Source organism: Cuculus canorus, chromosome 37, assembly GCF_017976375.1.
Source record: "Cuculus canorus isolate bCucCan1 chromosome 37, bCucCan1.pri, whole genome shotgun sequence".
NCBI classification, from domain to species: domain Eukaryota; kingdom Metazoa; phylum Chordata; class Aves; order Cuculiformes; family Cuculidae; genus Cuculus; species Cuculus canorus.
The window spans coordinates 248,309-264,481 of record NC_071437.1 but is presented as its reverse complement, the minus strand read 5'-3'; the positions used below and the strand labels follow the sequence as shown (position 1 = coordinate 264,481).

Genomic DNA, 16,173 nt, shown 5'->3' with positions numbered 1-16,173 from the left:
GGAAGGGGTCAGAAGAAGGGGGGGGGGGGGTGGTGCCATCCCTGTCTTGAATTGCCCTGACCCAGCGGATCCTCCTGGTTCCCCGCCAGGGATGATTTTGGGGGGGGGGGTGTCGGATGCCGCTCCCCTCCTCCCCCCCCCCCCCCCCAAAACCGGGGTTCCTCCTGCCTTCCTCCCACTTCCCAGTAACCAAAGCCAGGGATGGAGGGGGGGGGGGGGGTTCAAGGTCAAGGCTGACACTTGATCCAGATTGGGGGGGGTGGGGGGGGGGGGCGGTCCCCACCAGAGCCACCCCCCCATCATTTCCCCCCCCCCCCCCCTTTCATTCTCCCCCACCCCCCGCTGGGGATAAAAGCGGGGTCCCATCCCTCTGCTGCCGCCCACCCCCCTGGACCCGGAGCGACCCACCTGCTGCCCCCCCCCCCAGCACCAGCACAGGTAACGACGAGACCCCCCCCCCCCCCCCACTGGAAACCACAGAGAACCCCCTCCTCGCTTTTAATTCCCCCCCCCCCGGGACCCCCCCCTTGGGAATCACAGGGAACCCCACACCCGGGTAACCCCCCCCCCCCCCCACTGGATTCCCCCCCCCCCCCAAACTAGAACCCCCCCCCCCCCCCGTTCCGCAACCCCTGGGAACCACAAGGACTCCCCCTCACTCTTAACCGCCCCCCCCGGGACCCCCCTTTTGACGCTCAGACCACAGACACCCCCTCCCTTCCAGACCCCCTGGCATCCCTCCCCCCCCGCCCAGAATTCCTCCTCCAAATTCCCCATATCCATAGGATGCACCGAAAAACCCACCTGGACATCCAGGAGCGATCGGGGGGGGGGGGGCACCCCCATCCTGAGACACCCCCCCGCCGGACTCCTCAAGACACCCCCACCCCCCCAGACCCCCAAGGAGTGCCCCCTTGGAACCTTGGGATCCTCAGGATCCACAATTTCCGCCCCCCCCTTCCTTCCTTCCCGGGAAACACTGGGATCGAACCCCCCCCGAGGCTCCGGGTTCATCGGTACTACCCCCCCCCCCCCTATAAATAGTGGTCTATAAATAGACCCCCAACCCCAGAGAGGCCAAACAAGGACCGGGCCGGGGCGACTCCGCCCCCTCTGCCTTGTCCCCGCCCCCCTCTGCCTTGTCCCCGCCCCCTCTGCCTTGTCCCCGCCCCCTCCGCCCTGTCCCCGCCCCCTCCGCCCTGTCCCCGCCCCCTCTGCCCGGTCCCCGCTCCCTCTACCCTGTCCCCGCCCCCTCTGCCCTGTCCCCGCCCCCTCCACCCTGTCCCCGCCCCTCCACCTTGTCCCCGCCCCTCCACCTTGTCCCCGCCTCCTCCACCTTGTCCCCGCCCCCTCCGCTCTGTCCCCGCCCCCTCCACCCTCTCCCCGCCCCCTCCACCAATATCACCACCCTCCAGGCCACACCCTCTCTCTGTCCCGGTCACACCTCCTTTGCCCATCGCCACGCCCCTCTGCTCTGGCCCCACCCCCTGTTCTGGCCCCGCCCCTAGGAATGCCCCTCCCCCTCCTTCCCCCCCCTGATCGTAATGCCCCCCCCAGTGCCCCCCCTGTCTCTGTGTACCCCCAAAGCAGTGCCCCATGGTGGTGGTACCATACCCTCATGGTGGTTCTCTGCCCCATGGTGGTGGTGATACCATATCCTCATGGTGGTTCTGTGCCCCATGGTGGTGGTACCATATCCTCATGGTGGTTCTGTGCCCCATGGTGGTGGTACCATATCCTCATGGTGGTTCTGTGCCCCATGGTGGTGGTACCATGTCCTCATGGTGGTTCTGTGCCCCATGGTGGTGGTACCATATCCTCATGGTGGTTCTGTGCCCCATGGTGGTGGTACCATATCCTCATGGTGGTTCTGTGCCCCATGGTGGTGGTACCATATCCTCATGGTGGTTCTGTGCCCCATGGTGGTGGTACCATATCCTCATGGTGGTTCTGTGCCCCATGGTGGTGGTACCATGTCCTCATGGTGGTTCTCTGCCCCATGGTGGTGGTGATACCATATCCTCATGGTGGTTCTGTGCCCCATGGTGGTGATACCATATCCTCATGGTGGTTCTGTGCCCCATGGTGGTGGTACCATGTCCTCATGATGATTCTGTGCCCCATGGTGGTGGTACCATATCCTCATGGTGGTTCTCTGCCCCATGGTGGTGGTGATACCATATCCTCATGGTGGTACCATGTCCTCATGGTGGTGGTGATACCATATCCTCATGGTGGTTCTGTGCCCCATGGTGGTGGTGATACCATATCCTCATGGTGGTTCTGTGCCCCATGGTGGTGGTACCATATCCTCATGATGGTTCTGTGCCCCATGGTGGTGGTGATACCATGTCCTCATGGTGGTTCTGTGCCCCATGGTGGTGGTACCATATCCTCATGGTGGTTCTGTGCCCCATGGTGGTGGTACCATATCCTCATGGTGGTTCTGTGCCCCATGGTGGTGGTACCATATCCTCATGGTGGTTCTGTGCCCCATGGTGGTGGTGGTACCATGTCCTCATGGTGGTTCTGTGCCCCATGGTGGTGGTACCATATCCTCATGGTGGTTCTGTGCCCCATGGTGGTGGTACCATGTCCTCATGGTGGTTCTGTGCCCCATGGTGGTGGTGATACCATATCCTCATGATGGTTCTGTGCCCCATGATGGTGGTGATACCATATCCTCATGATGGTTCTGTGCCCCATGGTGGTGGTACCATATCCTCATGGTGATGCTGTGCCCCATGGTGGTGATACCATATCCTCATGGTGGTTCTGTGCCCCATGGTGGTGGTACCATATCCTCATGATGGTTCTGTGCCCCATAGTGGTGGTACCATATCCTCATGGTGATGCTGTGCCCCATGGTGGTGGTACCATATCCTCATGGTGGTGGTACCATATCCTCATGGTGGTTCTGTGCCCCATGATGGTGGTACCATATCCTCATGGTGGTGGTACCATATCCTCATGGTGGTTCTGTGCCCCATGGTGGTGGTGGTACCATATCCTCATGGTGGTTCTCTGCCCCATGGTGGTGGTACCATATCCTCATGGTGGTTCTCTGCCCCATGATGGTGGTGATACCATATCCTCATGGTGGTTCTGTGCCCCATGGTGGTGGTGATACCATATCCTCATGGTGGTTCTGTGCCCCATGGTGGTGGTACCATATCCTCATGATGGTTCTGTGCCCCATGGTGGTGGTACCATATCCTCATGGTGGTTCTCTGCCCCATGGTGGTGGTGATACCATATCCTCATGGTGGTTCTGTGCCCCATGGTGGTGGTACCATATCCTCATGGTGGTTCTGTGCCCCATGGTGGTGGCACCATATCCTCATGGTGGTGATACCATATCCTCATGGTGGTTCTGTGTCCCATGGTGGTGGTACCATATCCTCATGGTGGTGATACCATATCCTCATGGTGGTTCTGTGCCCCATGGTGGTGGTACCATATCCTCATGGTGGTGATACCATATCCTCATGGTGGTTCTGTGCCCCATGGTGGTGGTACCATATCCTCATGGTGGTTCTGTGCCCCATGGTGGTGGTACCATATCCTCATGGTGGTTCTGTGCCCCATGGTGGTGATACCATATCCTCATGGTGGTTCTCTGCCCCATGGTGGTGGTACCATATCCTCATGATGGTTCTGTGCCCCATGGTGGTGGTACCATGTCCTCATGGTGGTTCTCTGCCCCATGGTGGTGGTACCATATCCTCATGGTGGTGGTACCATATCCTCATGGTGGTTCTCTGCCCCATGGTGGTGGTGGTACCATATCCTCATGGTGGTGCTGTGCCCCATGGTGGTGGTACCATATCCTCATGGTGGTTCTGTGCCCCATGGTGGTGGTACCATGTCCTCATGGTGGTTTTGCTCCCCATGGTGGTGGTACCATATCCTCATGGTGATGCTGTGCCCCATGGTGGTGGTACCATATCCTCACGGTGGTGGTACCATATCCTCATGGTGGTTCTCTGCCCCATGGTGGTGGTACCATATCCTCATGGTGGTGGTACCATATCCTCATGGTGGTTCTGTGCCCCATGGTGGTGGTACCATATCCTCATGGTGGTGGTACCATATCCTCATGATGGTTCTGTGCCCCATGGTGGTGGTACCATATCCTCATGGTGGTTCTGTGCCCCATGATGGTGGTGGTACCATATCCTCATGATGGTTCTGTGCCCCATGGTGGTGGTACCATATCCTCATGGTGGTTCTGTGCCCCATGGTGGTGGTGATACCATATCCTCATGGTGGTTCTCTGCCCCATGGTGGTGGTACCATATCCTCATGGTGTTTCTGTGCCCCATGGTGGTGGTGGTACCATATCCTCATGGTGGTTCTGTGCCCCATGGTGGTGGTACCATATCCTCATGGTGGTGGTACCATATCCTCATGGTGGTTCTCTGCCCCATGGTGGTGGCACCACACCCTTGTGGTGATGGTGCTGTGCCCCACACGTTGCCATCGCGCCGTAGGCCGCTGCCATGCCGTTCGGCAACACCCACAACAAGTACAAGCTGAAGTTCTCGGCCGAGGATGAATTCCCGGACCTTTCCAAGCACAATAACCACATGGCCAAAGTCCTCACGCCTGCGCTCTACCAACGTCTGCGGGACAAGGAGACCCCCAGTGGGTTCACCCTTGACGATTGCATCCAAACCGGTGTGGACAACCCCGGTGAGTGCTGCTGTGGGGCTCTGGGGACGTGGACTGGGCAGACTGGGGCATTAGGGCCACCTCCCAGTACCAAACTGGGAGACCATGGCCAGAATGGGAACCCAAGGACCAAGAGTGGGGAGATGGGAAGAGCGGGACAACGGTCCAAGGAGATTGGGGATCCAAACTGGGGAGACTGGGAGAGGGGGGACCCAGCCCAGTGCCAGACTGGGAGAGCAGGGACCCAAACTGGGGAGACTGGGAGAACAGAGACCCATCCCAGTGCCAGGATTCCATCCCAGTGCCAGACTGGGAGAGCAGGGACCCAAACTGGGGAGACTGGGAGAACAGGGACCCATCCCAGTGCCAGGATTCCATCCCAGTGCCAGACTGGGAGAGCAGGGACCCAAACTGGGGAGACTGGGGAGACTGGGAGAACATCCCAGTGCCAGGATTCCATCCCAGTGCCAGACTGGGAGATCAGGGACTCAAACTGGGGAGACTGGGAGAGTGTGGACCCAGCCCAGTGCCAGACTGGGAGACCAGGGACCCATCCCAGTGCCAGACTGGGAGACCAGGGACCCAAACTGGGGAGACTGGGAGAACAGGGACCCAGCCCAGTGCCAGACTGGGAGAGCAGGGACTCAAACTGGGGAGACTGGGAGAGTGGGGACCCATCCCAGTGCCAGACTGGGAGAGCAGGGACCCAAACTGGGGAGACTGGGAGAGTGGGGACCCATCCCAGTGCCAGACTGGGAGATCAGGGACCCAAACTGGGGAGACTGGGAGAACAGGGACCCATCCCAGTGCCAGACTGGGAGATCAGGGACCCATCCCAGTGCCAGACTGGGAGATCAGGGACCCATCCCAGTGCCAGACTGGGAGATCAGGGACCCATCCCAGTGCCAGACTGGGAGATCAGGGACCCAAACTGGGGAGACTGGGAGAACAGGGACCCATCCCAGTGCCAGACTGGGAGATCAGGGACCCAAACTGGGGAGACTGGGAGAGCAGGGACCCAAACTGGGGAGACTGGGAGAGCAGGGACCCATCCCAGTGCCAGGATTCCATGGGAGCCAAATCCAGCCTGGGATTCAGTGCCAGCCTGGGAGCCCAGAACCCCATCCCAGGGCCATTTCCCAGTGCCGTACTGGGAGGCAGTGCCGCAGCGCCATTCCCGTTCCCCATTCCCATTCCCGTTCCCATTCCCGTCCCCATTCCCGTCCCCATTCCCGTTCCCATTCCCGTTCCCATTCCCGTTCCCCATTCCCGTTCCCATTCCCGTTCCCGTTCCCATTCCCATTCCCATTCCCATTCCCGTTCCCCATTCCCGTTCCCCATTCCCATTCCCGTTCCCGTTCCCGTTCCCATTCCCGTTCCCCATTCCCGTTCCCATTCCCGTTCCCATTCCCGTTCCCATTCCCGTTCCCGTTCCCGTTCCCATTCCCGTTCCCCATTCCCGTTCCCATTCCCGTTCCCATTCCCGTTCCCCATTCCCGTTCCCATTCCCGTTCCCATTCCCGTTCCCCATTCCCGTTCCCATTCCCGTTCCCATTCCCGTTCCCCATTCCCATTCCCATTCCCGTTCCCATTCCCGTTCCCCATTCCCGTTCCCCATTCCCATTCCCGTTCCCCATTCCCGTTCCCCATTCCCGTTCCCGTTCCCCATTCCCGTTCCCATTCCCGTTCCCCATTCCCGTTCCCCATTCCCGTTCCCCATTCCTGTTCCCCATTCCCATTCCCGTTCCCCATTCCCGTTCCCCATTCCCGTTCCCCATTCCCGTTCCCCATTCCCGTTCCCATTCCCATTCCCGTTCCCCATTCCCGTTCCCATTCCCGTTCCCGTTCCCGTTCCCATTCCCGTTCCCGCTGGCTCCAAGGCCATCCGTTCATCATGACCGTGGGCTGCGTGGCGGGAGACGAGGAATCCTACGAGGTGTTCAAGGAGCTCTTCGATCCGGTGATCCAAGACCGGCACGGCGGCTACAAACCCACCGACAAACACCGCACCGACCTCAACCACCAGAACCTCAAGGTGGGAGCGAGCGCTGGGAATGGGGATACTGGGAATGGGGATACTGGGAATGGGGATACTGGGAATGGGGACGCGGGGCAGTGGGGATGGGGACAAAGGGATAATGGGGATGGGGACAAAGGGACAATGGGGATGGGGGCAAAGGGATAATGGGGATGGGGACAAAGGGACAGTGGGAATGGGGACAAAGGGATAATGGGGATGGGGACAAAGGGATAATGGGGATGGGGACAAAGGGATAATGGGGATGGGGATATGGGGCAGTGGGAATGGGGATAAAGGGACAATGGGGATGGGGACAAAGGGACAGTGGGAATGGGGACAAAGGGATAATGGGGATGGGGATATGGGACAGTGGGAATGGGGATAAAGGGATAATGGGAATGGGGACAAAGGGATAATGGGGATGGGGACAAAGGGACAGTGGGAATGGGGACAAAGGGACACTGGGAATGGGGACAAAGGGACACTGGGAATGGGGACACGGGGCAGTGGGGATGGGGACAAAGGGACAGTGGGAATGGGGACATGGGGCAGTGGGGATGGGGACAAAGGGATAATGGGAATGGGGACATGAACACTGGGGATGGGGACATGGGGCACTGGGAATGGGGACACAGGGACAGTGGGAATGGGGACAAAGGGATAATGGGGATGGGGACATGGGCACTGGGAATGGGGACAAAGGGACAATGGGAATGGGGACATGGACACTGGGAATGGGGACAAAGGGACACTGGGAATGGGGACACAGACACTGGGAATGGGGACAAAGGGACAATGGGAATGGGGACATGGGGCAGTGGGGATGGGGATATGGGGCAGTGGGAATGGGGACAAAGGGATAATGGGAATGGGGACAAAGGGACAATGGGAATGGGGGCAAAGGGACAATGGGAATGGGGACATGGGCACTGGGGATGGGGACACGGGACAGTGGGAATGGGGACAAAGGGACACTGGGAATGGGGACAAAGGGACACTGGGAATGGGGACACGGGGCAGTGGGGATGGGGACAAAGGGACAGTGGGAATGGGGACATGGGGCAGTGGGGATGGGGACAAAGGGATAATGGGGATGGGGACATGGGCAGTGGGGATGGGGATAAAGGGATAATGGGAATGGGGACATGAACACTGGGGATGGGGACATGGGGCACTGGGAATGGGGACACAGGGACAGTGGGAATGGGGACAAAGGGACAATGGGAATGGGGACATGGGGCAGTGGGGATGGGGATAAAGGGATAATGGGGATGGGGACACGGGGCAGTGGGAATGGGGACAAAGGGATAATGGGGATGGGGACAAAGGGACAGTGGGAATGGGGACAAAGGGACAATGGGAATGGGGACAAAGGGATAATGGGGATGGGGACATGGGCACTGGGGATGGGGACAAAGGGATAATGGGAATGGGGACAAAGGGACAATGAGAATGGGGGCAAAGGGACAATGGGAATGGGGACAAAGGGATAATGGGGATGGGGACACGGGGCAGTGGGGATGGGGACAAAGGGACAATGGGGATGGGGACAGGGACACTGGGAATAGAGACACAGAGACACTGGGAATGGGGACAAAGGGACAATGGGAATGGGGACACGGGCACTGGGAATAGAGACACAGAGACACTGGGAATGGGGACACAGACACTGGGAATGGGAATGAGGACAGGGACACTGGGAATGGGGACATGGGCACTGGGAATGGGGACAAAGGGACACTGGGAATGGGAATGGGGACACAGACACTGGGAATGGGGACAGGGACACTGGGAATAGAGACACAGGGACACTGGGAATGGGGACAAAGGGACACTGGGAATGGGGACAAAGGGACACTGGGAATGGGGGGAAGCTCTGGGGGTCTTGAGGTGCTCTCGTCCCCATGGATTCACAAAGTGGGGGCAGAGGACCCTTTGCTATGGGAATTCCCGGGTTCGGAGAGGTCCGGGGGGTGCAGTGGAGGTCCCCCACTTCCTGGGGGGGGGGGGGGGTCCCCCGTTTCCAGGGGGATTTGGGGGAGATATGATATTGGGGGGGGGGGTTCCCCATTTCCCGGGAGCTGCTGACAGGAATGTGCGTACAGGGGGGTGAAGACCTGGACCCCAAATACGTTCTGAGCAGCCGCGTGCGCACGGGGCGCAGCATCAAGGGGTACTCTCTGCCCCCCCACTGCAGCCGTGGGGAGCGCCGGGCGGTCGAGAAGCTGTCGGTCACCGGTGAGACGCCTGATTTCGGGGTCTATTTGCTGGTTTTGGGGTGCTCTGTGCCCAGCTCTGGAGCTCTACGCCTGATTTGAGGTGCTCTGTGCCCGGTTTTGGGGTGCTCTGTTCCCCGTTTTGGGGCTCTGTGCCCAATTTGAGGCTATTTGCTGGTTTTGGGGGACTCTGTGCCTATTTCAGGGGGGCTCTTCGCTGATTTTGGGGGATTTTGTGCTGGTTTGGGGGGCTGTGTGCTGATTTTGGGGGCTGTGTGCTGATTTTGGGGTGCTCTGTTCCCCGTTTTGGGGCTCTGTGTCCAATTTGAGGCTATTTGCTGGTTTTGGGGGACTCTGTGCCTATTTCAGGGGTGCTCTTCACTGATTTTGGGGGGATTTTGTGCTGTTTTGGGGGGCTGTGTGCTGGTTTGGGGGGCTTTGTGCTGATTTTGGGGTGCTCTGTGCCCCGTTTTGGGGCTCTGTGCCCAATTTGAGGCTATTTGCTGGTTTTGGGGGACTCTGTGCCTATTTCAGGGGGGCTCTTCGCTGATTTTGGGGGGTCTTTTGTGCTGGTTTAGGGGGCTGTGTGCTGATTTGGGGGCTTTGTGCTGGTTTTGGGGTGCTCTGTTCCCCGTTTTGGGGCTCTGTGCCCAATTTGAGGCTATTTGCTGGTTTTGGGGGACTCTGTGCCTATTTCAGGGGGGCTCTTTGCTGATTTTGGGGGTCTTTTGTGCTGGTTTAGGAGATTTTGTGCTCCGTTTTGGGGGGCTGTGCCTGGTTTGGGGGGCTGTATGCCTGGTTGTGGGGTGCAGCCTTCCCAGTTTTGGGGGCTGCTTGCTGGTTTTGGGGTGCTCTGTGCCCAGCTCTGGAGCTCTACGCCTAATTTGAGGTGCTCTGTGCCCAGTTTTGGGGTGCTCTGTTCCCCGTTTTGGGGCTCTGTGCCCAATTTGAGGCTATTTGCTGGTTTTGAGGGACTCTGTGCCTATTTCAGGGGTGCTCTTCGCTGATTTTGGGGGGGATTTTGTGCTGGTTTGGGGGGCTGTGTGCTGATTTTGGGGCTTTGTGCTGGTTTTGGGGTGCTCTGTTCCCCGTTTTGGGGCTCTGTGCCCAATTTGAGGCTATTTGCTGGTTTTGGGGGACTCTGTGCCTATTTCAGGGGGGCTCTTTGCTGATTTTGGGGGTCTTTCGTGCTGGTTTAGGAGATTTTGTGCTCCGTTTTGGGGGGCTGTGCCTGGTTTGGGGGGCTGTATGCCTGGTTGTGGGGTGCAGCCTTCCCAGTTTGGGGGCTGCTTGCTGGTTTTGGGGTGCTCTGTGCCCAGCTCTGGACCTCTACGCCTGATTTGAGGTGCTCTGTGCCCGGTTTTGGGGTGCTCTGTTCCCCGTTTTGGGGCTCTGTGCCCAATTTGAGGCTATTTGCTGGTTTTGGGGGACTCTGTGCCTATTTCAGGGGGGCTCTTCGCTGATTTTGGGGGGGATTTTGTGCTGGTTTGGGGGGCCGTGTGCTGATTTGGTGGCTGTGTGCTGGTTTTGGGGTGCTCTGTGCCCCGTTTTGGGGCTCTGTGCCCAATTTGAGGCTATTTGCTGGTTTTGGGGGACTCTGTGCCTATTTCAGGGGGGCTCTTCGCTGATTTTGGGGGTCTTTTGTGCTGGTTTGGGGGGCTGTGTGCTGATTTGGTGGCTTTGTGCTGGTTTTGGGGTGCTCTGTTCCCCGTTTTGGGGCTCTGTGCCCAATTTGAGGCTATTTGCTGGTTTTGGGGGACTCTGTGCCTATTTCAGGGGGGCTCTTTGCTGATTTTGGGGGGGATTTTGTGCTGTTTTGGGGGTCTTTGTGCTGATTTGGGGGCTGTGTGCTGATTTGGGGGCTTTGTGCCGGTTTTGGGGTGCTGTGGGGTTCACCGTTCTCCTCTCCCGCAGCGCTCAACAGCCTCGAGGGGGAGTTCAAGGGCCGTTATTATCCGCTGAAGGCCATGACGGAGCAGGAGCAGCAGCAGCTCATCGACGACCACTTCCTCTTCGACAAACCCGTGTCGCCTTTGCTCCTCGCTTCCGGCATGGCCCGCGATTGGCCGGACGCTCGCGGCATCTGGTGGGGCTCAGGGGGGAAATTTAGGGGGGCAGGAAACCCAACCATGGGGTGAGGAACCCAACCAGAGGTCAATGGGGGCAAAGAGGGGATGGAGAACCCAACCATGGGGTGAGGAACCCAACCAGAGGTCAATGGGGGCAAAGAGGGGATGGAGAACCCAACCATGGGGTGAGGAATCCAACCAGAGGTCAATGGGGGCAAAGAGGGGATGGAGAACCCAACCATGGGGTGAGGAACCCAACCAGAGGTCAATGGGGGCAAAGAGGGGATGGAGAACCCAACCATGGGGTGAGGAACCCAACCAGAGGTCAATGGGGGCAAAGAGGGGATGGAGAACCCAACCATGGGGTGAGGAATCCAATCAGAGGTCAATGGGGGCAAAAAGGGGATGGAGAACCCAACCATGGGGTGAGGAACCCAACCAGAGGTCAATGGGGGCAAACAGGGGATGGAGAACCCAACCATGGGGTGAGGAACCCAACCATGGGGTGAGGAATCCAACCAGAGGTCAATGGGGGCAAAGAGGGGATGGAGAACCCAACCATGGGGTGAGGAATCCAATCAGAGGTCAATGGGGGCAAAAAGGGGATGGAGAACCCAACCATGGGGTGAGGAACGCAACCAGAGGTCAATGGGGGCAAAGAGGGGATGGAGAACCCAACCATGGGGTGAGGAACCCAACCAGAGGTCAATGGGGGCAAAGAGGGGATGGAGAACCCAACCATGGGGTGAGGAACGCAACCAGAGGTCAATGGGAGCAAAAAGGGGATGGAGAACCCCCAACCATGGGGTGAGGAATCCAACCAGAGGTCAATGGGGGCAAAGAGGGGATGGAGAACCCAACCATGGGGTGAGGAATGCAACCAGAGGTCAATGGGGGCAAAGAGGGGATGGAGAACCCAACCATGGGGTGAGGAACGCAACCAGAGGTCAATGGGGGCAAAGAGGGGATGGAGAACCCAACCATGGGGTGAGGAACCCAACCAGAGGTCAATGGGGGCAAACAGGGGATGGAGAACCCAACCATGGGGTGAGGAACCCAACCAGAGGTCAATGGGGGCAAAGAGGGGATGGAGAACCCAACCATGGGGTGAGGAATCCAATCAGAGGTCAATGGGGGCAAAGAGGGGATGGAGAACCCAACCATGGGGTGAGGAACCCAACCAGAGGTCAATGGGGGCAAACAGGGGATGGAGAACCCAACCATGGGGTGAGGAATCCAACCAGAGGTCAATGGGGGCAAACAGGGGATGGAGAACCCAACCATGGGGTGAGGAATCCAACCAGAGGTCAATGGGGGCAAAAAGGGGATGGAGAACCCAACCATGGGGTGAGGAATCCAACCAGAGGTCAATGGGGGCAAACAGGGGATGGAGAACCCAACCATGGGGTGAGGAACCCAACCAGAGGTCAATGGGGGCAAACAGGGGATGGAGAACCCAACCATGGGGTGAGGAACCCAACCAGAGGTCAATGGGGGCAAAGAGGGGATGGAGAACCCAACCATGGGGTGAGGAACCCAACCAGAGGTCAATGGGGGCAAAGAGGGGATGGAGAACCCAACCATGGGGTGAGGAACTCAACCAGAGGTCAATGGGAGCAAAAAGGGGATGGAGAACCCAACCGTGGGGTGAGGAACCCAACCAGAGGTCAATGGGGGCAAAGAGGGGATGGAGAACCCAACCATGGGGTGAGGAATCCAACCAGAGGTCAATGGGGGCAAAGAGGGGATGGAGAACACAACCATGGAGTGAGGAACCCAACCAGAGGTCAATGGGAGCAAAAAGGGGATGGAGAACCCAACCGTGGGGTGAGGAACCCAACCAGAGGTCACTGGGGGCAATAAGGGGATGGAGAACCCAACCATGGGGTGAGGAACCCAACCAGAGGTCATTGGGGGCAAACAGGGGATGGAGAACCCAACCATGGGGTGAGGAACCCAACCAGAGGTCATTGGGGGCAAACAGGGGATGGAGAACCCAACCATGGGGTGAGGAACCCAACCAGAGGTCAATGGGGGCAAAGAGGGGATGGAGAACACAACCATGGGGTGAGGAACCCAACCAGAGGTCAATGGGGGCAAAGAGGGGATGGAGAACCCAACCATGGGGTGAGGAACGCAACCAGAGGTCAATGGGGGCAAACAGGGGATGGAGAACCCAACCATGGGGTGAGGAACCCAACCATGGGGTGAGGAATCCAACCAGAGGTCAATGGGGGCAAAGAGGGGATGGAGAACCCAACCATGGGGTGAGGAACCCAACCAGAGGTCAATGGGGGCAAAGAGGGGATGGAGAACCCAACCATGGGGTGAGGAATCCAACCAGAGGTCAATGGGGGCAAAGAGGGGATGGAGAACCCAACCATGGAGTGAGGAACCCAATCAGAGGTCAATGGGAGCAAACAGGGGAAGGAGAACCCAACCATGGGGTGAGGAACCCAACCAGAGGTCAATGGGGGCAAAAAGGGGATGGAGAACCCAACCATGGGGTGAGGAACCCAACCAGAGGTCAATGGGGGCAAAGAGGGGATGGAGAACCCAACCATGGGGTGAGGAACGCAACCAGAGGTCAATGGGGGCAAAGAGGGGATGGAGAACCCAACCATGGGGTGAGGAACCCAATCAGAGGTCAATGGGGGCAAAGAGGGGATGGAGAACCCAACCATGGGGTGAGGAACCCAACCAGAGGTCAATGGGGGCAAAAAGGGGATGGAGAACCCAACCATGGGGTGAGGAATCCAACCAGAGGTCACTGGGGGCAAACAGGGGATGGAGAATCCAACCATGGGGTGAGGAACGCAACCAGAGGTCAATGGGGGCAAAGAGGGGATGGAGAACCCAACCATGGGGTGAGGAATCCAACCAGAGGTCAATGGGGGCAAAGAGGGGATGGAGAACCCAACCAGAGGTCAATGGGGGCAAAAAGGGGATGGAGAACCCAACCATGGGGTGAGGAACCCAACCAGAGGTCAATGGGGGCAAAGAGGGGATGGAGAACCCAACCATGGGGTGAGGAACCCAATCAGAGGTCACTGGGGGCAAACAGGGGATGGAGAACCCAACCATGGGGTGAGGAACCCAACCAGAGGTCAATGGGGGCAAAGAGGGGATGGAGAACCCAACCATGGGGTGAGGAACCCAACCAGAGGTCAATGGGGGCAAAGAGGGGATGGAGAACCCAACCAGAGGTCAATGGGAGCAAAAAGGTGATGGAGAACCCAACCATGGGGTGAGGAACCCAACCTCAGAGGTCACTGGGGGCAAACAGAGGATGGAGAACCCAACCAGGGGGGACAGTGAAGGTACCCAAAGAGCAGAGACTCATCCAGGGGTTTATAAAGACCCTCAAGAGAGCGCAGACCTCCAACTCGGAGGGGTTTAAGGAGCACCCGAAGAGTAGGGGTCCCACCAGAGGGGGGTGATGGGGTCACCCACAGCTGAAGGTCTCCCTTCTGGGGGTGCTGAGGGGGTGTCCTCTGTGTGTCCCCCCCCAGGCACAATGACAACAAGACCTTCCTGGTGTGGGTGAACGAGGAGGACCACCTGCGCGTCATCTCCATGGAGAAGGGCGGCAACATGAAGGAGGTGTTCCGGCGCTTCTGCGTCGGCCTCCAGAAGGTGAAGGACGCGTAGGGGGGGACTTTGGGGACATGTGGGAGGGTCTTGGGGAGGTGAAGGACATGGGAGGGACTTTGGGGACACATAGGGCTTAGAGGTTCTTGGGGACATAGGGACACGGAAGGTGTTGGGGACAGGAGGGGTTTGGGGACAGAGGAGGACATGGAGGAGTTGAGGAGGTTCTTGGGGACACGGGGGGGCATCAAGGATGAAAGGGGACATGAGGGAAGCTGTTGGGGACACGAAAAGCTTGGGGACAAGTAGGGTTCTTGGGGACACGGGGGATGACACAGGAGGAGAGGTGGACACATAGGAGGTGTTGAGGACAGAGGGGACACGTGGAGAGCGTTGGAGGCACAAGAGGACACGGGGGAGGCTCTGGGTCCTCATGGGTGCCACCCCACGTCTTCAGATTGAGGAGATCTTCAAGAAGGCCGGGCACCCCTTCATGTGGACGGAGCACCTGGGCTACATCCTGACCTGCCCTTCCAACCTGGGCACGGGGCTACGCGGTGGTGTCCACGTCCGCCTACCCAAGCTCAGCCAACATCCCAAGTTCGAGGAGATCCTCAAGCGCCTGCGCCTCCAGAAACGCGGCACCGGTACGGGAAAGGGGGGTGACGTGTGGAACGTGGGGGATACGGGGTGCCATGGAGGGGGGGGGGGGGGTCTGTGGGACACCACGAGGCGTGGTGGGATTCCATAAGGTACGTGGTGGGATTCCATAAGGTACGTGGTGGGATTCCGTAAGGTACGTGGCGGGATTCCATAAGGTACGTGGTGGGATTCCATAAGGTACGTGGTGGGATTCCATAAGGTACGTGGTGGGATTCCATAAGGTACGTGGTGGGTACTCTATGGTTTGCTGTGGGGTGTACTGACCATGGTGGTCCTCCATAGGTGGGGTGGACACGGCGGCCGTGGGCGCCGTCTTTGACATCTCCAACGCGGATCGGCTCGGTTCTTCGGAAGTGGAGCAGGTGCAGATGGTGGTGGACGGTGTGAAGCTCATGGTGGAGATGGAGAAGAAGCTGGAGCAGAACCAACCTATTGATGATATGGTTCCTGCCCAGAAATAAGCACTGGGATCCACCAGAACCACCGGAATCCACTGCGATGCCTTCAATAAATGGTCCTACTCTGAGCACCGGATTCTGAGTCTGAAAGGGGGGGGAAAAAGGGGGGTGGCTTGAGGGGTCCCCATGGCACCCACCTGTGTGCCAAGGTTGTGACGGTGGTCCTGGTGCCGATGGGTGCCGAGTCCAATAAGCGCCGATGGTGGAAGAAGCCAACGGTTACAGGCGCCAACTCATGGTGAAGGGAACCGGTGCCAATGGGTGCCAATGGGTGCCAATGGGTGCCAATGGGTGCCAATGGGTGCCAACGGGCGCCAACGGGTGCCAACGGCAAAGGGAGTCAACACCAAAGGGCAACCACGATAACCAAATTGCCGATACCTCTTCTGAGCCTGAAGGGAATTGGTGCCGACGGCAATCGGCAATGAAAATTGAACCGAAACGCCAATCGGAAATGAAAACTGAACCGAAACGCCAATCGG

The 16,173-nt window shown here is 58.6% G+C and overlaps 1 protein-coding gene across 1 annotated transcript; it reads left to right on the top strand.

The window, feature by feature from the left end:
- The first annotated feature begins 345 nt into the window (after positions 1 to 345).
- Positions 346 to 15,759, top strand: CKM (creatine kinase, M-type). The gene is made up of 8 exons (XM_054052945.1): positions 346 to 438; positions 4,494 to 4,695; positions 6,555 to 6,709; positions 8,800 to 8,932; positions 10,825 to 10,996; positions 14,492 to 14,615; positions 15,028 to 15,217; positions 15,516 to 15,759. The coding sequence occupies exons 2-8, from the start codon at positions 4,503 to 4,505 to the stop codon at positions 15,692 to 15,694; spliced, it is 1,146 nt and encodes a 381-aa protein (XP_053908920.1). The 5' UTR covers positions 346 to 438; positions 4,494 to 4,502; the 3' UTR covers positions 15,695 to 15,759.
- Positions 15,760 to 16,173: the final 414 nt, after the last annotated feature.